Source organism: Hibiscus syriacus, unplaced genomic scaffold, assembly GCF_006381635.1.
Source record: "Hibiscus syriacus cultivar Baekdansim isolate YM2019G1 unplaced genomic scaffold, ASM638163v2 tig00110387_pilon, whole genome shotgun sequence".
Lineage (NCBI taxonomy): Eukaryota > Viridiplantae > Streptophyta > Magnoliopsida > Malvales > Malvaceae > Hibiscus > Hibiscus syriacus.
Window position 1 is genome coordinate 7,548,453 of NW_024062717.1, and position 26,454 is coordinate 7,574,906.

Here is a 26,454-nt window from a genome sequence, read left to right on the forward strand (position 1 = left end):
CCCCATTTTTACTGTTTCACGCCTGTCATAAATAATTCAGACAGAAATTTATAATTTTCTAAGTCCCTGTAGAATCGACACTTACTTCTCTTTGCTACGCATTTCCTTAATTTATTGATTGGGAATAATGAATTATTTGACATCCGAAACGACAGCTGTCAGCCGCATTAGCCAATGGCCAATTAGTCTACTAGTGTGGACTGTAGCTTCTTCGTTTACACTTTATCTGTCGGTTTGTCCATTTCTTACTGCCACTTTTCAAAGTTCTCTCTCACGAGTCACAAAAAGAATTCAAGGTTAAGAGATTTGAGTGTAAGAGTTGTTGGAGATGAGTGAAAAGTAAGACGATGATAATGGAATGGGATCAACAGCAAGAGAATCAACTCCAAAACCAGAGGGAAGAAAACGGAGTAATGTATGTCAAAGTGATGACCGATGAGCAGTTGGAGACTCTCCGTAAGCAGATTGCTGTTTATGCCTCCATCTGCGAGCAGCTGGTCGAGATGCACAAGAACCTCACTGCCCACCAAGATCTTACAGGTACCCCTCCGTTTCTCTCTTCCTTTTTGTTCATCTTACCTTGGATCTACCCTCTCTCAGTCAACATGAAACTTGTGACTTCCCCTTTGTTTTAGCTCTTCTTTCTGTTATCTTGGATTTTGGGTACTGAAAAACTCATGTTTGGGGGCAGGCGGGAGGCTGGAAAATCTGTATTGTGACCCTTTAATGACATCCGGTGGACACAAAATCAGTGCCAGACAGCGGTGGACACCAACAGCCGTGCAACTTCAGATTCTGGAACGTATTTTCGAGGAGGGGTCGGGAACTCCAAGCAAGCAAAAGATCAAAGAGATAACCTCAGAACTGAGCCAGCACGGCCAAATTTCTGAAACCAATGTGTACAACTGGTTTCAAAACAGACGAGCAAGATCCAAAAGGAAGCAAGTAGTAGTGGCTGCATCCTCCAACAACAAAAATGGTGCCGAATCAGAGGTAGAGATCGAAGTGGAGTCACCAAAGACAAAGCCGGAGAATCTTCTTCTCCTACCTCAAGCTCAACAAGATGCGTGCTTTCAGAACCCAGATATAACCTCTCAACTGCATTTCTTGGGCGGCAGCTACCACATTTATGACCAGCATGCATGGCAGGGTGAGTGAGAAAGCTAATACATACATTCAAAATGAGATCAAACTGTTGAGTTGGAAATGGACGTTTATAGTATGAATTCAGTGAGAATTTTACGCTGCTTTTTCATTTTAATCTTGTGAAGAAATCCAGGAATGTGGTTGGTTGTTCATGAAATTATGAGAAATGCTTGATTTTGTTTATACTAAACATCATCTCAAATTAATTCTTTCAGAACTTTAGGATTAGTATATGTTTTGGCTCCTACATTATAATGAAAATAACTAAAAAAAATTATTTAATTTTGAAACCCACCCTCATCACTTCTAATCCCTATATATATATAAAAAACAAACTGGATTACATGATTGTGTTAGAGATTCACTAAACATTGCAAATAATAAATAGAAGTATTAACCAACCTCTATATCTCAAGAGAAGCAAAATGAAAGATCTTTGGGAAAGTTCTTCCTGTTTATTAGTTTAAGGTTTTAACTGAAGATCAGAGTATATCGTTGGGACAAAGAGTCGAATCTAAAATTTTCTATTCAACCGGTTTTTTTTATAACCGAGTATTTGATTTATTAATCAACTATTTCATATTAGGTTTTTAGGAGGCTCGTTATGAGGGTGATATTCTCAACACATTTTACTCCTTTTAAAAATATCAGAATTCAAACTATTGATTTTACTTAAAGGATTAGTGCTTTTACTACTAGATTAATTAGTTGTTGGTCCAAAAATATTAAGACTTTTGATTTAGTTCATAAGTGTTTTTCTTTTTTAATCTTGAAACGATACTGAATTTTATTAAACAAAAGAAGATACGACCTTAATAATGGGGTTAATCAAAGAGATAATTTTAGGAACTATGTCTATTAAAAACTCAAACATAAAATAAAAACTCAAAGGCACAATAACAATTTCGAAATTGACGTCCATCATTCATTGTAACCCAATAATCGTTAATGTACTCATTTGGCACTATATAACTAGACGCTTTAGAGATGATGATGTGACAATCAAACCAAAACAAATCTACAGGTTGCTTCGTAAATTAGATCTGAATACATCAACAAACAATCACATAAGGATAATCTAGCTACCGAAAGACCACCAACAATCGCAAATCAAATACAAGCGATGTGAGAATCTCAACACGATCACATATCTATCATAGAGTTAAAATGTGTCAAAAAGACAGATGAACATACGTAAAATACAAGAAAAGTAAGGAGTGAAACAAAAGAGATTTTTTATTAAAAATTACAATAAAATTGAATAAAAACAACAAATTAAAACAAAAATATAAAAAAAACAATGATAAATATGAACACTGATAATTGAGGATCAACACTAAAATTGATGTCCAACCAATAAAATTAGATAGTGTTTTTCTAACATTATTTTTTGGGGTTAAATTTCTAGTGTTTGGGAATACTCATTATGATACTAAAAGCATTCTCGGACGAACCCTAAAATTATTATTATATCAAATTTTATTATCAGTTTATTTAATTTTTAACAGTGGAATGATTTAATTGTAGGGTACAATTCACAAATGGTCTCCTGATTATAGGGTGATGCTTTATTGAGTCCTTTGATTATTGAAAGTTGTAAAATGGTCTCTCGACTATTGGATGTTATTTTGTTGAGTCCTTCAACTATTAAAAGCAATAAAATGATCATCCGACTATTCATATGTTTCAAATTTGTCATTTTATGTTAAAAATTGGTAGTTGTTTGAGATAGACATTAACATGTTGACTAAGATATGATAAAATCATATTTTAATAATGCCTACCGGTACTGTCATTGCTTTCAAGCACTGGCTCGACAATATAATCTTTCAAGCACTGGCTCGACAATATAATCTTTCAAGCACTAGCTCGACATTATAATGTAAACATAGAGTCGAACCATAAATACAATTCAAATGGTTATGGGATCAAATTTTATCATATCCTAGTTAATAGGTTAATGTCCAACTCAGATGACTTTCAATTTTTAACAAAAAATGACAAATTTAGAATATATGAATAGTCGAGTGACAATTCTATTACTTTTAATAGTTGGAGGACTCAACAAAGTAGCGTCTTATAGTCGAGGGAACATTTTATAAGGTTTAATAGTCATAAGACTCAACATAGCAATGCCCTATAGTTGGGGGACTACTTGTTATACTTTTAATTTTAATTAAATGGCACTTATTAAATTTTGAAATTGGGTGATCTATTTGTTATCAGACTAATGCAAGAGTTATTTAATGCATTTTACCCAGTTTTAACCACAGATAATTTATAATTTTTCTTCGCCCTTTACATCTATATAGATTATTAATGGCTAAAGTATACTAATGGTCACTACACTATGTTCAAATAATTATTTTAGTCATTAAATTTTTAAAAAATAAAAATAAGTATATATATTAAATTATTACAAATTGATCACTATAATATTATAATAAACGTAAAACTTTGATAAATTTAATGATTATTTATGAAAATTAAATAAAATTTAATAGCTTTTAAAAGTTTTATAAAATTTAATGATTAATTTATAATAGTTTAATAAATTTAAAAAGAAATTATACCTTTTAAAAATTCAGTGACTAAACTAATCATTTAAATATAGTCTAATATATCTAATGTACTTTGTCATTTAAAAGTTATTTACCCTCTCTTTCTTTCTTTAACCACCGCTCTAGGTTTCGGCTCCATCGCTCACCCATCGCCGCCGCGAGCTCAGACTCGACGATTCATTGAACCTGTTTGCGGTCTGAAGAATTGATTTAATTGGTAACCTTTTAAGTTTGCCTCTCGTTTTTTAAGCTTTGAGAATCTTCATTTACAAACAAAAAAAAAAAACCGGATGGGGAGGATCTCAATGGCTTACATACACGAGGGTGAATGGCCTCCTGGGACAGTTGACATTCACATCGTTAAAAATGGTCTTCGAAAGGCTGTCCTTGTAGCTATTCTTCTTCTACCATTTGCCTGCATTTTCCTCTCTTTCAGGGTATGGACTCTGGACTGTCAATTTATTCGCAGCACTCTTCTTCTTTAATAATCTATTCTTGACTTCCCTTTTTCTTTTATACTATGACTATGAGTTATTGGGGAAGTAAGGAATTGCCAATCATGAATTTTGGGAACCTAAATAAAATTATATTTCTATTGTTATAATGGTTTTCTGCTTGAAGAGCAATATTCTGGAAATTAACTCCACTATCTGGTCATAGTATCTCATACATTGAGTGAATGGATATAACAGGAAATTTCAGCCACTCTTATTTTGTGGAGATTGTTGCTAATTGGACACTTTGTCCTATTATTGTTATTGCTTTGGAACCCGGTTCACAAAGGTGAGACCATTTTTCAGCCGGTTGCCTTTGTTATCTGATGTGTTGAACTTTTTTTCAATTCATCAAGTGGAAAGAATGAGATTGATAGTTATATTCTTTTAATCCATTTTATCAAGTTTTTTTATTTTTAAGCTTTCAGAGTCTGTCATCATAATGCCAGCCTTTGGAGTTCAGCTTGAAACTCACTATGCAAGGTAACTAAAACATGTAATTCTCCGAGAATGAATGTTAAATACGTATGTAACTACATGTTCTACTGTATACCATGAATATACAGAAACATTGTTTTAATTTTTTCTTTTTCCTTTTATTTTTTATACTATTAGAATGTTAAAAAAAATCGAAGTTGATGGCCAGATTATTTCCTGACTTGATTTTTCTAACTTCCTCTTTTGATCATAAAATAAGACTGTATGTAAGGGAACATATGTTGTCACTCTGTATCATAATTCGTGATCTAGGTTGTTATTCAGCACTTAGGGTTTAGTTGTTCTTCCATCCAATTTCAGCATTTCACATTGCACTGTCCCAGACTTGCAAGTAGTTCTCAGGCATTTCTAGCTTTCCTTCAATAGACTTGCTCATTCTCCTCTCTTATGTTTAATCAATACTCGTGAGTAAACCCTTGAGATTTTAAATTTTTTTGGTCACTGACTTTTACAAAATAGTTGTTGTACTAGCGCCAATACCAATGTTATTATTTCATCTTCTTTTTATTTATTTATTTATTTTGTTGTAGTGGAAGAATCATCCGCAGATTTATTCCTGCTGGTGAGATTTTGAAATCTGTATTATTAGAATGTGTTACCCCAGTAACTTGTTACTGGAGCCTCTCTTTACTTGTGCGTGGGAAGGAAGAGCTGGTGTTGGTGTTCAAGGTAAAACACCTGAATTTCAATTTCTGTTGCTTACTTTGGAAAATATAGGGGGGATATATACTGCTTATATCTTAAACAGGGTAGTCAATCACTAATTGTGAGGATATCAAGGAATAGGAGAATTTTGTTGGGAGTGTCTGTATGTGTTGTCATATAGCTAATATAGTAGTTTTGGGTTTAATTGAGGCATAAAACTTGGTTGTGTGTGAAGGAGCTACGCCCTCCGATGAAGATGTTGCTTCCCGTATGGAAGGCCTTGTGTTCTAGCATGGAGAACAAAGAAAGTCCAGTCACATGTGGGGAAGGTGAAGGTGGTTGATTTCAAGACAACGTAAGTAAGAAAAGAATTATACGGAAACACATCAATTAGCGAAGAATACATCTGGATCGATTGCTGCAAGTGTAGAGAAAGAGAGGAAAATGCATTCACATCAGAGTTAAAACAAACTACCCCATTCTTGTAGAAGAGGATGAGCATTAGAGATTATCAGCAAGTTGTCAGTTGCAAAAGGAAACAGTGGATGGCCTTTACAAATGTGTGTCCCCCCACCTTTTTACTGATTTCCTTTTGGTTTGTTTCATTTGATATCCAAAAGGGTTTAGGTTTAGGGTTTACTATATTTTTAGTAAGCAGGGCAAGTGTATTGAGAATTCAACAAGAAACGATACCCTTTTAACTTATATCAGAGTCTGAGAATAACATTATGCTGTTTAGGCCGGTACATGTATTTATGCGTGGAAAAATGATTGGTTTCAATTTTAAGATTGACATGATAATGTGCTTTCATGTTTGTGAAATGTTAAAGGTGTAGTAGCATATAATTGATTATCACACGGGTTAAAAAAGAGGCCTGAACCTGAAGTTCTTTTATGTTTTCTTCTCATGGCACCAAGAAAACGATTAAAACCTGACACATCAAGGAAGCAAGGGGTATGATTCTACTTATACTTTGAGATGAGAGAGTGAGAAAGGCCATCATTCTAATCCTTACAGCAAACACCCAAGAACGATGCATGGAGAAGAATTACAAATATGGTATAATGTTTGCAACATTCTTTTTACTTGCAATGACCCTATTGTGTTTATAATACATCCGGGGGGTTGAAGAAAGAACAAAAGGGACTCAAAGCACGCACTTATTACTACTAGTGTTAAAAAAAGATAGAATGAGAGAATGATAGTGAAAGAATTTGTCAATTGCCCATCTTGGATAATTCTTCTGTGCCCAGAAAGCTGAAAGCCAAATTTGATGCCAAGCCGCCAACTTCTCGCAAGCTTTAGAAACTAGGTTAGTAAAATCACTCCAATAACCCAATTGCCTAAACAACTCAGCTTAGCACGTTAGTTTGTTATTCCATCAGCTGCTCTTAACCACAAGCTGGCTCGTTCAAGGCTGACTCTTTGTCGATATAGCCCATGCCATAACTCCCTCGGTTCGTCACCTCTCACTTGCATCTTAGCTATTTGCTTATGCAATGCCTCCAAATTCACAAGCAGGGCTGTCGTTGGTCACCCATGAGCACACTGCATGATATTGTTTTGACATTTAGTAAGGAAACAGGAGGATTTCTCTCACTTGTGTACACAAATGAATGCATACATGCACGAAATGTCAGTGATCAAATCTGGAGGGAAAAACACTTGTTGTGGTGTATGTAACTCACTTGGAAGCACAATGAGGTCTTTTTGAGCTCTTCAACAATTAAGGAACATTCTGAAGGAAGTAAGGAGTCTCCGAACATAATTGCACCTTATTGATGAAAGCATGACAGGAAGTTACTCAAAGTTAGCCAACTTGTAATGAAGGACACGATATCATCCGCATATTAATGAAGGCTATGCAAGTAGCTAAGAGTTGGAGTTCTAAATAGACAAAAGACCCACAAAATACATAGATATCTCTACAGCTACACTAGAGAAGTCTCACTTGGCCTAGCATTCGTGCATATAGAGGCATTTGCTCAGATAATTATTGTGTTGACCACTCTAATAATGTATTATATAAAGAATAAAACTCCCTCCCACATGGATAAGATTTGAATTTGATTCCCACACTTGCCATTTCTTAGCGAGATCAGGCATTTACCTCGGCATGCTTTGCAATTAAGGATGCGACTAACTGATGGAGGCATTGTTGATGATACATCCGTATCAGCAAGCTACGTATCATAAATACAAATTAAGTGTTAGAAATTAAATACCTTTACCAACAAGTTAAAGGGAAAGGATAAGTAGGATGTAAATGTCCTAATGAGAAACAAACCATGAATTACCTGGTGAAGAATTTCCAAGAGATCAACATCAGATAAATTGACACCTAAAATGCAAGGTACCTGTGCATATTATCCATATAAAACTTCATTGACATCATAGTTTAACAGAACAGAAAAGGAAAACTTGAATTTACATGATAGGTATTTAATTTCTAACACTTAATTTGTATTTATGATATGTAGCTTGCTGATACGGATTGATCATCAACAATGCCTCCATCAGTTAGTCGCATCCTTAATTGCAACAAGTTAAAGGGAAAGGATAAGTAGGATGTAAATGTCCTAATGAACAAAAAACCATGAATTACCTGGTGAAGAATTTCCAAGAGATCAACATCAGATAAATTGACACCTAAAATGCAAGGTACCTGTGCATATTATCCATATAAAACTTCATTGACATCATAGTTTAACAGAATAGAAAAGGAAAACTTGAATTTACATGATAAACAAACAAGGACATGGAAAATATTTGTGGGGATGACCGTCCAACTTTTCCATCAAATTATGAGAAAAACAATAATTCCAGCCCAACCTCGTTGAATTACAAAAGTAAAGCTCATGCAAAAGACGTGAGGGCTTCCTGTGGTTGTTTAGCCTCCATCAATATAAACAGAAGTGTAATGGAGCTTAACTGCAAGAAGTTTGACAACAGCCGGCTTAGGATGAATAAGAATCAAATTCCTGCATAGTTTTAAGAGGCAAAGTCAGGAATCATGATAAGAACAATATCAATGAATATCAGAAGCCAATGGACGAACATCAAGGAATTATTTGCATAATGGTGAAACTTATGTTAAACATCTTTACAGCTAAGAGCCATGCATCTTTGAACAATGTTTTCTGCACTAAATCCACATCCAGAATTATTTATCCCACAGAGAACTACACGCGCATAACAAGAAAAAAAGGGGAAAATTACTTCTTGAAGGATCTCGAATCTTGGGTACGAAAGTCGCAGATCCAACCCCACTGTCTTATTGGCTCAGGATAAGTGTGCAGTAACTGATCCCATCTCTGGCAGGATCTGTTATTTAACAACTAATAAGTTAAACCTAGAATCACAAAAAAGAACCATCTTTAGCGATGTCCAGGGTAAAGCATCAAACGAAACTAGGTATACCAGCTCTTTCTCCGTATCCAAATAGGTGACCGACTTCCCTTCACCAGATAAGACCTAGTCTTTGACATGTCAAATCAGTAGAGAAAATCCCTACTTCCACAAATTTGAACTTGAAAATGTTTTTACCATGTGACGAAGTTCTTCTAGTTTTATTCTTTCATCTGCAGCATGCCGCAAAAGAGAACAATAACTAGAGTTAATCATACTGGCAAAGTTTCAATAGCATCACCGTGAACCTGTAAATTAATGCTATTATTTTGTATGTCCAAATCAGCATATAAGTTATCCTCTGTTCTATTGGCATCAAATCCATGGTTTACTGACTTATGGTATCTTTCACATAGTTGAACGATCATTGCAACTAACATGTTCTCACTTCTCATCAACTATTCATCAAACTGTTGTCATGAGTAATCTCTGTCTCTTTCTATCAGCATTTGTGACGACCTTCATCCTGACGTATTGACATCTCTTTCTAGTGAGTCTGCTGTTCCTCAGGGAATAACTATTTCTAGTAAAGACCAACATCTGACAAGCGGTATATCCAAGACCTCATATTTGCTCAATTATACATACATGAACTTAAGTACCATTTTTCAGCTAAAAAACCAACAATGCAACAATTACAGCAGAAAATGCATGACAAGGAAAAGGTAATGTTATAGGAATCTATGCAGGTACTGGACCTGATCAATAATAGCAAGTGTTCCACGAGCTACAATTGGGATGAATTTCTTATCCACCTGTTGCCGAACCTTGGCATCTGTGAGACACTTCTTACTGATAGATTTAGGAATCGATGATTCAGCGGCAAGATAAAGGAATCCGGAAGCAATGTCAACTAAGTTGTCTTCATTGTCAGTATCATATAATTTGCTATTGCTCTGCATTAATTATACTGTAAATATTATTGACCACTATTGAATGCAGTTGGAGCTGAAAAGTCGGTAGCAGCTAATATAATTGATTACAATTGCAAAAATACACAACCGTGTTCTGTTGAAAACTATTCTTCCATTTGGTTGCAGAAATTTCGGGATCTTGATTTCCATTTGAGGTAGATACTGAAAGATGAGAGAACAAAAAAGAGCCATAAATAGGTTGAAAAGTATATAATGTTTTCCTTGTTTGGCAACTAAGCAAATTTACATGAAAAAAGAAAAGAAAATAAGTATTTTGCATTTCATGCGTATTAATCTATTTTCAATGTTGTTAAACATCGTATTAAAGATCACCCAATACCAAATAAATATCAATTGTCTCATGATAACTTATAATCAAATACATGTATTTCATCTGGGGACAAAACTGAATTACCTTGCACGACAACAAGTTCAGGATCCTCCAGACAATGATCTTCAATCTTTTCACATTTTTTAACTATGGTGCCAAACATTGTGTCCGGCTTGTTATCCATATTTGATCTGTACTTAGCCAAAGCAATCATCCAACAAAGAAAGAAACAATAAGTTTCAACTGCAATATCAAAGTAACTTCTATAAGGAGATATAAGAATTGCAGATACCTGTTCTTCCCGATACTAGGTTCAAAATATAGATTGTGCACACTAGAAGATTGTTGTGGAGGCTTCTTATCACCGATCACTGCAAAATTCACCGGCATTAATACTTTAAATCATTAACCAATCCTTTGAACTGAAATGTCCGTCATGTACTTACCTAAAGAAGTGCATGGATCATGGGCTTCATTAGAAGTAGATTCCTTTGACGTCTGCAAAGAATGATGTAAGGATATAAACCTCCTCTTCTGAATGTAAAAAGGAGGGGCTGACTGGCTTCTTCTTGATCTTTCTTTAGGACTTAAGTTTTTTTTCCAAAACCTTGATAAGGAAAGCAATCTCTTTGTCTTTTATATTCATTCACACTCGAGTCTGAACATGGCCAATATCTGTCTTCAGTTACCACATTGAAATGTTCAGGAGAAAATTTATGATTTAAATTGTATTCTTGAAAGAATTCACGAAACTCTCTACAGGATTCAGTGCAGTCAATTTATTGTTCAGTGTTTGGGTGGTCACGGATGCATTTTTCTTGGCTAGAGCCCCTTGAGATTAGATCAAAACCAAATTGGTTGTCATCTTCACCATCTGAGAAATGCCCAAAGTTAGTTTTTTTTCTCAGATCTGAAGCTCTCTTCTACTTCATTCTTATAACTGAATTGCATAAGAAGGTTTGAGGTTCCCATATTTAAGGACTGATGATGAGAAGCAGAGTTTTCTGCTAGTGTGACTGAACCGAATTGTAGGTCATTCGCTTCAACAGAAACATCTCCACCACATGACAGGAACAACTTTGCAGAAGATATTAAAAAATCAAAATCTCTTGGAATGCCACCTGTTCTTTTGGGATAAATTTGAGAACATGATTCTCCATCCTGCCACAGCGCCTTTGAAAAGGGATGATATGTCTCGCCACTTACTTCCAGCATACTGAAGCTTGCATTTGAGCAACCCTGCTTCTTTTTCTTAAAGCTACCAATTGGAGATTCAACTCCATAGTCAATTTCGATCATCTCCTTGTCTAGTGGCCAGTTTCTTTGGGAGGAGCATCTTTGCAGAAGAGGTTTGCTGATATTCTTCCTGAACTGTGAGCCATTGCAATGTTCACGGTTATCAAAAGGAAAACCACTCCTAGCTGTTTCATCGGTCACATAACTCTCAACCTTAAGGAATTCATTACATAACTTTGAACTTATATTGTTGTACATGAGACAGTTTGGTCTTCCTGAAGCCACGAATCCATTTTCCAAAAAGTAATCTTCGGATACAAAGTTGTTATCAGATGACCAAAGATGCCAATCACTCCTTTGGTTTACAATGAATGCTTCTTTGGAAAGGGAATCACTCCAACTTTGAAAAGAATAGTCAGTCCAATGAGAAAACTTCGTTTCACTCTGTTGATTTTTAAATGGTTTATTCCCATTGTTCTTCTCAAATGGCATGTAACACCCCAACCCGTATCCGACCCGGATACGAGGCCGAAGTGTCACATTGACTTTTCAAACATTTATTCGTATAAAATAGTGAGTAATTTAAAAACTTTGATAACAGTTAACTCATTCAAAACGTTTACAAAATATATCAGAGTTCATACAATTTATATCTTTAGACTACATGCCAACTACACTCTATAACCAGTACATATATTTTCTGATCTGACATTTGGTAAGGAGAACTGACTTGTCTTGCTCCGCATTACTCTTTACTCTTCTCGAAACCTACGTATGAAACAATCACACGCTAAGTCGAAGACTTAGTGAAGCATAAAAACTTATAAGGTAAACGGTAACTAATAATCATACCTAAACAATTCTTACTATCATTTCATACCACTCATACTTTTACATGTAACGAATATATGCATACATATATGTCCTTATCAGTCATATATCTTATCTCATGTTCCTATGATCTCTTATGTCCATATCATATAACATATACCATAACCAATTGCACATACACATACCATGTCATGTAAACCATATATATATATTATCATAAAACACGTACACCCAATCAATTATATTATCATCTTCATTTCTTTCTTTTTTTATCACTATCATTGATTCCTTTCATCATATAGTCTTATAAGTTACCATTTGTACAATCAATATCACACATGAAATTCCACAAGGGAACAAACATATTATCCTATCACTTTATTAATATTATCTATTTTATAGCCCATGATACTCATGTGAGAACTAAAGATATGCGAGTACATAGAGGTTGTGCGCTAATGCTGTCACCACAGCTCATATAATTGCACCGAAGTGCCACGTAGAATTGCACCGGAGTGCCGCGTAGAATTGCACCGTAGTGCCATATAATAATGTCCCGAAGGACCACATATCACTCCTTAAGAATCATATACATATACTAGGGATCAAGTATGTGTCTCACCAGACTTCACACATGTTCCAAAGAATACATATATATCCCGAAGGACCACATATCACTCCTTAAGAATCATATACATATACTAGGGATCAAGTATGTGTCTCACCAGACTTCACACATGTTCCAAAGAATACATATATATCCCGAAGGACCACATAGACCCTCGACTCTTGGCATGCCAACTATACCCCTAGCTCTCATGACACATAACATGGGCATTATCTTTTATATCCTTTTACATATTCATGTAACCATATCATATATTCATATAAGCTCATGGTTTCATTCACATATACATGTAATCACGTAGTTTCTTTCATGTAATTCATGTCACTTTTCATATGAATTCATATTCATATGTCACATAGGATTCACCCTCATGTATCACATATACTTTCTCTTTCATATGGCTCATAACATTTCTCATGTGTTCATATGACATGTAACTCATTGTCATCTTATCATGTTACCACATAGACATATCATCTTACAATACATACAAAACATATCAATACCTATATTCACATATACCTATCAATTCATTATCCTTATTATTATTCTTATCATCACCATTAATCCCTTTTACTTACCATATTCATATCAATAACACATATACCCATGCACACATATAAATCATAACAAATACATACTTCTATGAATTCATGTTTTTCACTATTAGAAATAGACTTATCACAAGTCTTATTTTCCCTTGAACCTCATATACTAGAGAATGTGCCCTCACCTTAGCTTTGCTTTGATTCGATTATAATCCTTCAATTGATCCGGAACGGGATCACGTTCTACATCTACATCATCATACATAGATCTATATTAGTATTATAACTAATATACTCTAATGGTTCACTCTTTAGACCAAGAGAAAAGTCAATTTCATCTTTTAATGAAGGTATGCATCGATGCACTACTGATGCATCGGTGCATAAAATGTATTCGATGTTGTATTATTACTGGGATACATCGATGCATGCCTTATGCATCGATGCACTAATTGCATTCGATGTTTCCTTATTAATGGGATGCATCGATGCACTACTTATGCATCGATGCACAAATTGCATTCGATGTATTAATTTTAAAAGAGTGCATTGATGCACTACCAATGCATCGATACACCTTCAAACAATTTCTGGGTTTTAACATTGATGAATCGGTGCACTATGAATATGCATCGATGCACTCTGCCCAGAACCTCCTTTTGAACCCGAAAAATCCTTCTTTTTGGATTAAATCCTTCATATTTCAACCCCTTTCATATTCCTAACTTTCATATACATAATTAAACTCATTAATATTCATTTATCTCATCTTTAACCTTAATATCCTCTCCTCTTTAGGAATTTCAAGAATCATACCCTATTTTCCACATGTTTCAAATCCAAATCTAACACTTAATACTTCTTAATTAAGCTGATGGCAAGTCAAATCCAACTTTAGAACTTCAAAAACCTTTCTATAACAAAAGTTCATTTATAAACCCTTAATAGAAATTCCTTTCTAATTCTATCTCTTTGGTGTTTTAAACTTATATAAGCTTTCCTTAAGCTTATGTAACCCTCAAAGACTCAAATCTAACTTAAAACTTTCAAGAAATCAAAAGCTAAATCAAACTTACCTTTGCTCTTGGCTTCCACGTGAAGAAGAAGAAGAAAGGAGAAGAGAATTCTGGAGAACTCTCTCCCTTTCCACGTGTATATAATTCCATTTTTTTCCCTTAAATGATCAAATGACCATTTTACCCTTTATTTCCTTTAATAATTACTAAATAACCTTCGTCATATATATCCAATAATCATTGAACTACTTCATTCTTCTACTTTAGTCATCAAATTCTGAAACTTTACAATTTGGTCACTAACCCATAATTTGGGATGTTACAAATCTCCCCTCTTTTTAAAAAAAATTCGTCCTCGAATTTTCACTGCAAATCCTGAAAAGGACATATCTTCTAACGTTCTCCTGCTGCTTTCTGAACTTAATCTTTTGTATCATCTTTAATAACTTGGTTCTTATCTTTTCAATTATTCGACTACCTTTTTACTTTATATCTCCTATCATGTCACTTATCAGATAGACAATAACATTAATTCTTATTACTCAAACTCATAAATCAATCAAATTCCTTGCCAATCTTCAATTGTCTTTCAAGAATCACCAAACTTTTATTTCATCCTTACTTGACTGACTCCAAAACTTCCTTAATACATATAAATCTTTATTCATTTCTCTGTCTACATCCACTTGACCAAGAAACATAACCTTAAATCTTCATCATAACTGATTAAACATACACTTTGCATAACTAAACAATTTCTCATATATTTATCTCCTTGCCTATATCATATTTATATGATCAAAATATACAACCACATCCAGATTTGTATCTCATTTGATTAACTTACTTTATGTTTCCTTCAAATCTGATAATTCTAACATCCATGCCATTACAGCTAATTAATAACAACTTTTCAATCTAGGGCGTAAGCGTTGATCAAATTAATCTTACACATCATTTCAGTTAAAATCAACCCAGTGTAATTCACTTATTGAACCCATACTCTCATTCATATACAGTATTATGCCTTGTCTCCTTTATTACCTTCATCGAACCATTCATATACATTCTTTGCAGTCGAAATTATTTCAACAATAGTTTACTCAACTAATCAAATAAACATTCAATCTCATACACCATTTCACTTCCATTATTCAAGCTTAACATTCTAACTTCCTTTATTTATAAACTGATCATTGATGTACCCATATTTAAACTCTTCTTATCAATCCTTAGTTTTACTCAAACATTTGAATCCTCACTTCCTTCACTCTATCACTTTACTATAATCACAGTATACAACTGTATCCAGATTCACTTCATATTTGGTTATCATAACCTACCATATCTTGAAATCTTGTAATTTCAATACATTCCGTCCGATAATCTTGTTAGCCCACGCTAACTCTTTCCATCTTAAATACAAAACCAGTATCTACCTCACTTGATATATTTAAAATACTTCTTATCCTTCACATTATTTAATTTCTAGCAAAACACTTAATCCCTTCCTTGATCTTTATCCATTTATCCTTTTATAATCCGCATTGTCTTATACATAACTAAACCATATCATGTTCTTCATAATCCCATGCTCTTTTATATCACATATATTTATCCATAACTATCACTCCTTATCACATTTTCATTACTTTGATAGTCAACTTTACTCGCACAAAACCTTATTCTTTACCATTCTTATACTTATGTTTTTTCCACTTGTTTAAAAAAAATCACCAGATTTTAATACTTTTTCTGCTTCGATTTACATAACTTCTAAAAGAACTTTTAACCCACTTCACAAGGGTTGTCTTTAACCTTGACTTGTCCTCAATTAACTCTTTGTTTAATCTTTCAAGATCAACCCTACTGTTGGAGTCTGTCGAACTCTCATCTGATTTGATTCTCTGACGGAGAATACAACTAATTCATGTATGGTTTAAAGTTGAACCAGAATCTCTACCTTTCTTTGATGGTGCGAAAATTCTATGAAGCACTAATTCTCTTAATCATCTAAGATTTTATTTCTCTAAACTTTTCGTTCTGAGCTTTTTCTCTTTAAAGATTTAACACAATTAAACATTTCTTGAAACGATAACAAATTCAAAACCAGTAACACTCTTTTAATTTAAGGCGCAAGTCCTAACAAAATATCACATGTATCATTTTTCAGTCGGAATTAACTCAGCAGCAATTCTACTTAGCTTAATAAACTTATAATCATACTCATACAAGGTGTAATTCCTTTGTTTCAAGCTCGTGTATTCCAGTTTCATCTGTTTTATAAACTGGTCATCAATGCACTTATTCTTGAACTCTTATACAATTCTAATCACATCATTTAATCTTTTAACGTTCTTATGGTGACAATTGTCCACCATACTCTAACTTACCAAAGTAGTAACAAAAATACTCAATTCAACATCTCCACTTTGAAGAAATGAAAACCTTCTATCATATCATTCAACCAAAGGTCTATAACAATAGAACCTTCCTCAAATCCACCCTTGAACTTGGGTGCTCGCAACTTTATCAACTAATTTGATACATTCATTATATGAGTTAAAGAAGTATAAATTGAAAACACATCAGAACATTCTTCAATCATGAAGAATAATTTTCCAAATTTTATACAGGCATTTCCTGAGGTGTTCGCTCTTCTCCCTGCCTGGCCAGGGCAGGTGAATGCTATTACCTTCAGGTTTATTACCTTTCACTTCTTTCGAAGCTCTTATTATCATACTTCTATTATCACATACTAATATATTTTTTTTAGCAAGACAGCATACTCCTTACACTATCTGATCAGAATTTTTCACTTTGAGTTGGCATGTACACTTTTTAAAACACTTCTGACTTCGATTTAAGCCTAGAATCGGCTAAACCGTAGCTCTGATACCATTAAATGTAACACCCCCAACCCGTATCTGACCCGGATACGAGTCCGAAGTGTCACATTGACTTTTCAAACATTTATTCGTATAAAATAGTGAGTAATTTAAAAACTTTGATAACAGTTAACTCATTCAAAACGTTTAGAAAATATATCAGAGTTCATACAATTTATATCTTTAGACTACATGCCAACTACACTCTATAACCAGTACATATATTTTCTGATCTGACATTTGGTAAGGAGAACTGACCTGTCTTGCTCCGCATTACTCTTTACTTTTCTCGAAACCTACGTGTGAAACAATCACACGCTAAGTCGAAGACTTAGTGAGGCATAAAAACTTATAAGGTAAACGGTAACTAATAATCATACCTAAACAATTCTTACTATCATTTCATACCACTCATACTTTTACATGTAACGAATATATGCATACATATATGTCCTTATCAGTTATATATCTTATCTCATGTTCATATGATCTCTTATGTCCATATCATATAACATATACCATAACCAATTGCACATACACATACCATGTCATGTAAACCATATATATATATTATCATAAAACACGTACACCCAATCAATTATATTATCATCTTCATTTCTTTCTTATTTTATCACTATCATTGATTCATTTCATCATATAGTCTTATAAGTTACCATTTGTACAATCAATATCACACATGAAATTCCACAAGGGAACAAACATATTATCCTATCACTTTATTAATATTATCTATTTAATAGCCCATGATACACATGTGAGAACTAAAGATATGCGAGTACATAGAGGTTGTGCACTAATGCTGTCACCACAGCTCATATAATTGCACCGAAGTGCCACGTAGAATTACACCGGAGTGCCGCGTAGAATTGCACCGAAGTGCCATATAATAATGTCCCGAAGGACCACATATCACTCCTTAAGAATCATATACATATACTAGGGATCAAGTATGTGTCTCACCAGACTTCACACATGTTCCAAAGAATACATATATATCCCGAAGGACCACATATCACTCCTTAAGAATCATATACATATACTAGGGATCAAATATGTGTCTCACCAGACTTCACACATGTTCCAAGGAATACATATATATCCCGAAGGACCACATAGACCCTCGACTCTTGGCATGCCAACTATACCCCTAGCTCTCATGACACATAACATGGGCATTATCTTTTATATCCTTTTACATATTCATGTAACCATATCATATATTCATATAAGCTCATGGTTTCATTCACATATACATGTAATCACGTAGTTTCTTTCATGTAATTCATGTCACTTTTCATATGAATTCATATTCATATGTCACATAGGATTCACCCTCATGTATCATATATACTTTCTCTTTCATATGGCTCATAACATTTCTCATGTGTTCATATGACATGTAACTCATTGTCATCTTATCATGTTACCACATAGACATATCATCTTACAATACATACAAAACATATCAATACCTATATTCACATATACCTATCACTTCATTATCCTTATTATTATTCTTATCATCACCATTAATCCCTTTTACTTACCATATTCATATCAATAACACATATACCCATGCACACATATAAATCATAACAAATACATACTTCTATGAATTCATGTTTTTCACTATTGGAAATAGACTTATCACAAGTCTTATTTTCCCTTGAACCTCATATACTAGAGAATGTGCCCTCACCTTAGCTTTGCTTTGATTCGATTATAATCCTTCAATTGATCCGGAACGGGATCACGTTCTACATCTACATCATCATACATAGATCTATATTAGTATTATAACTAATATACTCTAATGGTTCACTCTTTAGACCAAGAGAAAAGTCAATTTCATCTTTTAATGAAGGTATGCATCGATGCACTACTGATGCATCGGTGCATAAAATGTATTCGATGTTGTATTATTACTAGGATGCATCGATGCATGCCTTATGCATCGATGCACTAATTGCATTCGATGTTTCCTTATTAATGGGATGCATCGATGCACTACTTATGCATCGATGCACAAATTGCATTCGATGTATTAATTTTAAAAGAGTGCATCGATGCACTACCAATGCATCGATACACCTTCAAACAATTTCTGGGTTTTAACATTGATGCATCGGTGCACTATGAATATGCATCGATGCACTCTGCCCAGAACCTCCTTTTGAACCCGAAAAATCCTTCTTTTTGGATTAAATCCTTCATATTTCAACCCCTTTCATATACATAATTAAACTCATTAATATTCATTTATCTCATCTTTAACCTTAATATCCTCTCCTCTTTAGGAATTTTAAGAATCATACCTATTTTCCACATGTTTCAAATCCAATTCTAACACTTAATACTTCTTAATTAAGCTGATGGCAAGTCAAATCCAACTTTAGAACTTCAAAAACCTTTCTATAACAAAAGTTCATTTATAAACCCTTAATAGAAATTCCTTTCTAATTCTATCTCTTTGGTGTTTTAAACTTATATAAGCTTTCCTTAAGCTTATGTAACCCTCAAAGACTCAAATCCAACTTAAAACTTTCAAGAAATCAAAAGCTAAATCAAACTTACCTTTGCTCTTGGCTTTCACGTGAAGAAGAAGAAGAAAGGAGAAGAGAATTCTGGAGAATTCTCTCCCTTTCCACGTGTATATAATTCCATTTTTTCCCCTTAAATGATCAAATGACCATTTTACCCTTTATTTCCTTTAATAATTACTAAATAACCTTTATCATATATATCCAATAATCATTGAACTACTTCATTCTTCTACTTTAGTCATCAAATTCTGAAACTTTACAATTTGGTCACTAACCCATAATTTGGGATGTTACATGGCATATCTTCATGTTCCATAAGAAACAAATTATCTATTGCTAGTTTGTCCAGTGAAGAAGATAGTTGATATTTTTTAGTCCTTTTTCTTGTTGCAAATTCCAAGTCCATCAATGATCCATCAAAAAAATCTGCAGAAATAAGGGTAAAAAATAAATGAACATGCTAAGAGATAGCATAGCAAAAGGCAATAGCTTTCTGTGAAAGCATGATTGAATATTCATTCACATTAATGTCCAAAGAAAATGTTTGGTGAATAACATATTGAAGGAAACCTTCCGCAACGTATGAACTCTTGTCATCTTCCTTCAGGGTTTCAGCTTGTCCCAATCCATCAGCTGCACGAATTAAAGATTATATAGAAACATATAATAACTTGACAGCTTCATGAGTCGTTATAAATAAAACCATAATAAGCACTTTTTTTAACATGATAGAGCATACCACAACCAATATTTTTCCTCCAGAGGTGTTGAATTGCCTTCTCAATGAAGGTAAACATAGGTTTCCAATCCTGGCAAGAAAGAAACAAAGAGACCGAGAGAAGAATAATATATTTGAGGCTGAATTAACAACTTTCTGAAGTTCCTAACAGCCCGAGTGCCCAACATTTCATGTTATTAGAAAAATGCTAAAAATAAACTCACAACTGAGAATTAAATATGTGAAAGTTGAATTATGACATTACATAGATGACTTTTCAAGGTAACCACACAACCTAAATAATGTTTTAATCCCACAATTCTTGAACACGAAGTATACCCAAATGGCAATAAAGTGAAGAGTCCATCATCATATACTGTCATTTATTATTGAAGGGATGATGTCACATTTGGCTGCTGTAATTTTTAAAAAATTCACTGTGGCACCTGTACTTTAAAAGTGTGTAACACGGTATCTATACTATCATTAGTCTATTAATATTGCAATAGATATTGACAACATCAAGGTGGATGACATTGTTGTCATCCAATCACATAATGAGACATTGTACAAATTTGCCAAATCCCCTGGCAACATAATTGGTTGAATTTAATTAAAATGCATATAAGGCACTCGAGGGTCAACTTTTGAAAACACCAAAAATTTAGTACTTTTTCTCTTCTTTTCTTTCTTTCTCCCGCTGATTTACCAACTTTCAGGCCAAATCCAGCCAATCACTAGGCAAAGGAGGCCGGAGACAACATTGGCAGCTTGGAATAGGCTTGAACAGCCCAGTTCCACTGTGATTCAAACCTCTGGCTAGATCTAGCTAGTAACTAGTCAGGCTCGGCAAGAAAGTTAATAGATAGGGGAGAGAGAGAGAAGGGGGATGGGAGAGAAAGTAGAAAAAAAATATGGAACTTTTAATTTTAAAAGTAAAACATATTATATATGTATATATTAAAATAATGATGTCTGGTCTGATGGAATGGCATTATCTGCCATGAATCAACATGTTACTAGATGGAGACTGCATCAGCTGTCTCATTTAATATTGTTACTAGATTTTCTCACAGAATGATAGCATATAAGACACATTACACATTTTAAAGTAGAGGTATTGTGCATCATAGGAAAGTTCCATAACAAAAGGGACTGGTCACAAATCAAAATAACGTACAAGGGCCAAATATGACATTATACTATCATGGAAAGTAGTATTGAGTATTTTGTCCATGCTTCTATGCAATAGAAACATGCAACCCCAGTTTGTTCTAAGATCATAGAAAAGTTTAAATTAGTTCTCAAATGTTTAGAATAAACATGATTTTGAACTGTATACTAAGGTTACTCAAAAAGAAATGCAAATTAAATCACAGTTCATAATTAGACTGAATATTACCTTGAATTCAACATATGTCTTTGATGGTTCAAAGGTTAAATCATAGAAAGATGGAGGGCAGCTAATATTCATTATGTAGGATGAAACCACTTGAGATCTACTCCTCTTCCCATTCTTGGTCCAGATATTAGTTTTCTCTGGATGTAAAGACTCGAAACTAGTGGCCAAGTTGTTCAGCAACTTATGAATGGGACCTATGCAGCTAAATGGGGTTATGCATGGAATTTATGCATTTTAACATTTGCTTCAGTGGAAGATTTAAAGGAGGCGTGGTCGAGCAGATTGGAGGAATTATCATTTTGGTTTGAATGGCTTGATACGCTTTTGAATGAGGAAGGTTTACTGATGTCTTTTTGCTCGGTTGAACTAGTTGGAGTTCCCTTATTTTGTTGGAATGTCCAGTTTATGGAAAACTTATTACAAGGAGAGGGAAGCTGATTTGCATTCATGAATCGACGGTTAGAAGAGAGGATATGGTGGCTGCAAGGGCACTGTTGAGGGTGGCTAGTCCGTTTGATATACCAGAAACAGTCACACTGGGATCGTATGGGAGATCATATAAGGTTAAAATTAATTTGGGCTCGGTTAGTATGAGACAGAATGATTTCTCAATAGCGACTTCAGCGGTAGACGACGGTGGAGTGTACAGGGAAGCTGCAGCATCTGAGGAGGGAGAAGATCGATGTTCAGGAGGGGTTGGTAGGCTCGACATATTAGTTGAGGATACTAGAGGTAGAGTAGACACGTGGTTGGAAGGTGATGATTGTGCTGCTGTGGCTGGCGACTGTGGGGGTCAACAATTAATGTGGCAGGTAGGAGAAGGTCAACCTAGTGGAGCAAGGGTGTCAGAATTACCAGAAGAAGGTTTGAATTTAAAAGGGGATTATCTGGGCCTCGGGTTGAGGAATAATTTATGTTATGGTAGTGAAAAAGCTCAGTTAGATGACTTGAGTGAGCTCATCTAAAAAAATACAAGATTTTCACCAACTGAGCCGGCTGTTAACTTAATTAAATTGGGTTACGGTAAACAGAAAGAATCTCGGGTGGAGATACAAGGTAATCTGCAGCAGACAGTTTTGGATGAATCTAATATGCAGAATTTGGTTCATGTTAGGCCTGACTTCAATTTAAAAAGGATTGTTGGAGGATACAATGATAGAGTACAGTCTCAATTTAGAGGGATTTCAAAAAATTATAATGTTGAAGTGTTAGAGGAACTAGTTGATCTGGATAAAGAAGCAAGAGGTATGGATGAAACAGAGGTGGAAAGGGAAGCCATACCAATCCAAAAGGTTGAGAATCAGGTGCTGGGAGCCAATAAGGAGACTTTTTCAAATGGTTGAAGGAGTTAGAGTCCTTTGGATCACATGTCTAAAAGTTTGTGCCTTACGAGATGGAAGATAATTATGAGGATGAGGTTCGGTTGCGGGAAAAGAGTATAGGGGGATTGAATGAAGTGTCGAGTAGGGATCAGAAAGTTGGTTTGGGAGAAGAGCGGTTGGTTGGTTTGAGAAATCGTGAAGGGGACCATGCAGTTTTACCACTGCATTATACATATTTAGTGAGGGATGAAGTTCCAGTTAAAAATAGAGTTGTTCTAAAGAAGAAGAAAATGGCCAAGGTTGTTAATCAAGTGGACCTTAATGCAGGTTGCTCTTCAACTCTATGTGAAAGGGGGAGAATTTCAGTGAATCACAATGGATGTGAATAAATTGAGTCTATAAATTCTAACTTAATGTTGTTAAATCATAATCCAAAATTTTCACAGAGTCAGTCAAGAGGTAGATCATTGTTTCCTCATAGAAGATCGCTTTCTTCTAAAAGTGTGCCTTTAGAGAGGAGGAGAATGGCCAGCTACAGAAGATTTTATAGCAGATCTAGGGCGAGAAACTACTGGTTTGGGAATGAACAGAAATGAATTTCTGTTAGAAAGGATGATCTTCAGCAACTCTCTTCAGAAATATTGGGAAGTGGGATGGATAATGATATTAATTGTTCTGACTCTTATCAGAACTCTTCTGTGGCCCCATTTATTCAGTATTGCTCTTCAGAGGGTTTGACAATAGCTCTTTTTTCTGCTTCAGGGATAGGAAGAACTAAAAGAATGGAGATAAGAGTTTTAACTAGGGAAACAGTGAATCTGGTTAATTCTCCTATTATCTTTTCACCTCAATTCTCGAAGGTGGTGGAGGAAGCAATGGATATATGGGAAGTTTATCAGATGTTAGGCATTTCGTTCAAGGAAGGGAAGAATACTTTCATTGAGAAAATCTTAAGCCTTGAAAAGGGGTCGGAGTCAGTAAGGGATGGATGATTTGCAGGTTCGCATGATTTATTGTTTGGAGGGTTGGGTTTTGGTTGTAGGAGTAAAGTCTTTCTATGTATAGATTAAGCATTTTGTCTTGGAATATTAGAGGTTTAGGGAAGGGAAAAAATATGTTGTTGTCACAAGGCTAGTAAAGAAGGTTAGACCAGTCTTGATTTTTATCCAAGAATCAAAACTTGAAAAATGTCATGTGTCGATTACGAGGAGGATTGGAGGAAATTTATTGAAGTGATGGTGTCTCCAGCATAGGGGTCAAAGGGTGGGCTGATTTCTATGTGGAATGATAAGATGTTCAAAGTCACAAAGAAGTATATGCACAGTAGGTTCTTGGCACTGGTGGGGAAATTTATGAATGATCAAGAGGAATCCACTTTTATTAATGTCTATGGTCCTGTTATCGAGTCTGAAAAAGAGGAATTTTACGGGGAGCTGCTAGATTTTGTTCTTTCGAATGAATCTATCGTTTGTATAAGCGGTGATTTTAATTCGTATTTTGATCATGAAGAAAAGATAGGGAAATCCCATAATTGGCATACAATAGATATTTTTAGATCTTTTGTGCATCAAGCTAATCTTCTTGATATGCCAATGTCAGGAGGGACTTTCACATGGTGTAGCAATAGAGAAGATTCTACATGGGTAAGATTAGATCGATTCCTAAGTAGTGGCAGATTCCTAAACAGTTTTCCTAAAAGCTCACAGTCCCTTCTACCGAATTCTATTTCTGACCACAATCCAATTTTGCTGGAAGATGTTAGTATCAATTGGGGGCCCAAACCTTTTAGATTATTTAATTTCCTTTTAGAGGAAAAAAGTTTCGATGGATGAGTTGAAGACTTAGTGACAATTGAGAAGAAGAAGAATAATAATGGGGGGGTTTTCAGGATGTTACATGCTGTAAAAAATCAGATCAAAAGATGGCCTGGAAGTAGTCATTTAGGGATGTCATACTCTATTTCGATGCTCGAAGGGAAGATACATGACCTGGAAAAAAAGTCCCAAGGTAAAACCTTATCTAAGAGTGAGTGTGATAAGTGGGTTGACTACAAAAAAGAGTTGTGGAGGTTGTTAAGGATTGAGGAGAGTATTTGATGTCAAAAGTCCAGAAGTAGGTGGATTAAAGATGGTGACATAAATACTAGGTTTTTTCACCTAAGTGCTATGAAAAGGAATAGAGTAAACAATAGTATTTCATTGAAATTTGATGGAGAATTAATTTCGGATGCAGGGAATATAAAAGGATGTGTGTTTAATTTTTTTAAGTCTGCTTACAATTCTAATTCTTCCATGGAGGTAGATGACCTCAATTTGGATTTTACACAGTTAAGAGCAACTCAAAGCGCATATTTGGAGGAGGAATTCTCGGAGTAAGAAGTTTGGCAAGCAATTTCTTCTTCGAATAGTTCAAAAGCTCCTGGTCCGGATGGTTTTACCATGGGTTTTTACAAGAAATACTAGAAAAATCTTAAGAATCAGATTATGGAGTTCATGGGGTTAATCATGCATTTATTACCTTGATTCCTAAGAAAGGTAATCCCGAGAGTATTGAAGACTATAGACCTATTAGTCTTGTGGGTAGCCTGTACAAAATACTATCAAAAGTTCTTTCTAAGAGACTAATATCGTGCGTCAATGATATTATTAGTCTGTCACAATTTGTGTAACATCTTCCATACCGGGTTAATGATCAAATTATGGAATTTTAAAATTTAGTGACCAAAGTAGATAAATTGAATAGTTGAAAGATTTAATGGGAATGTTTCATGTAGGATGGATAAGCAAAGAAGGGAAAGTAAGAGGGTAAATGAGTCTTTTAGCAAGAGAAATAATTAAATATTACTTAAGGTTATTTAATAAACCACGTGGAAGTTAGTAGAGAAGGCAAAAGTTTCCAGATTTCTCTTCTTCTTCTTCTTTCTTCTTCTTCACCGTGAAGACAAAGCTAAAGGTGAGTTTTCTTGTTAATCAAATTCTTGATGAATTTAAGGTTGCTTATTGATCATTAGATGATAACTAAGCTTAAGGAAATCTTAGGATATCTTAAAACAAAAGATGATGGGGTTAGGAAGGATTAAAGAAAGGAAGTAGAAAAGTAAAATCTTGGATTAGAGTTCATAATAAGAATTAGAAGTGGGATTTGACTTGTCATCAAGCTAATTAAGGAATAGGAAGTGTTAGAATTAAAATTTGAACATGTTAGAATTTGAGTGAGATTCTTAGATTATATATGGAAGATTGGATTTCTAAGTTTTAGAAGTATGAAATGGATAATAATTAGTTTAAATAAGAGTATACAAGT

The 26,454-nt window shown here is 34.5% G+C and overlaps 4 protein-coding genes across 4 annotated transcripts; 2 read left to right on the forward strand and 2 right to left on the reverse strand.

Moving 5' to 3' along the window:
• Window positions 1-246: 246 nt before the first annotated feature.
• LOC120122561 (WUSCHEL-related homeobox 13-like) lies at window positions 247-1,261 on the forward strand. The gene is made up of 2 exons (XM_039141697.1): window positions 247-540; window positions 692-1,261. Exons 1-2 carry the CDS (start codon window positions 348-350, stop codon window positions 1,156-1,158), a joined length of 660 nt encoding a protein of 219 aa, XP_038997628.1. The 5' UTR covers window positions 247-347; the 3' UTR covers window positions 1,159-1,261.
• Window positions 1,262-3,817: 2,556 nt separating this feature from the next.
• Window positions 3,818-5,707, forward strand: LOC120122562. The gene is made up of 5 exons (XM_039141699.1): window positions 3,818-4,144; window positions 4,400-4,490; window positions 4,630-4,684; window positions 5,230-5,368; window positions 5,580-5,707. The coding sequence occupies exons 1-5, from the start codon at window positions 3,998-4,000 to the stop codon at window positions 5,685-5,687; spliced, it is 540 nt and encodes a 179-aa protein (XP_038997630.1). The 5' UTR covers window positions 3,818-3,997; the 3' UTR covers window positions 5,688-5,707.
• A 1,130-nt stretch (window positions 5,708-6,837) lies between these two features.
• On the reverse strand, window positions 6,838-10,890 carry LOC120122780 (DNA mismatch repair protein MLH3-like). Its single transcript, XM_039141872.1, has 14 exons — window positions 10,445-10,890; window positions 10,291-10,369; window positions 10,083-10,189; window positions 9,756-9,829; window positions 9,452-9,649; window positions 8,892-8,936; window positions 8,766-8,819; window positions 8,649-8,669; window positions 8,445-8,485; window positions 8,257-8,326; window positions 7,951-8,010; window positions 7,643-7,702; window positions 7,456-7,528; window positions 6,838-6,893 (listed from the first exon to the last, which is right to left on the reverse strand). The coding sequence occupies exons 3-14, from the start codon at window positions 10,180-10,182 to the stop codon at window positions 6,838-6,840; spliced, it is 852 nt and encodes a 283-aa protein (XP_038997803.1). The 5' UTR covers window positions 10,183-10,189; window positions 10,291-10,369; window positions 10,445-10,890.
• On the reverse strand, window positions 10,783-22,017 carry LOC120122560 (DNA mismatch repair protein MLH3-like). Its single transcript, XM_039141696.1, has 5 exons — window positions 21,830-22,017; window positions 20,449-20,518; window positions 20,280-20,330; window positions 20,004-20,135; window positions 10,783-11,719 (listed from the first exon to the last, which is right to left on the reverse strand). Exons 1-5 carry the CDS (start codon window positions 21,899-21,901, stop codon window positions 10,890-10,892), a joined length of 1,155 nt encoding a protein of 384 aa, XP_038997627.1. The 5' UTR covers window positions 21,902-22,017; the 3' UTR covers window positions 10,783-10,889.
• Between the last annotated feature and the right edge of the window lie 4,437 nt (window positions 22,018-26,454).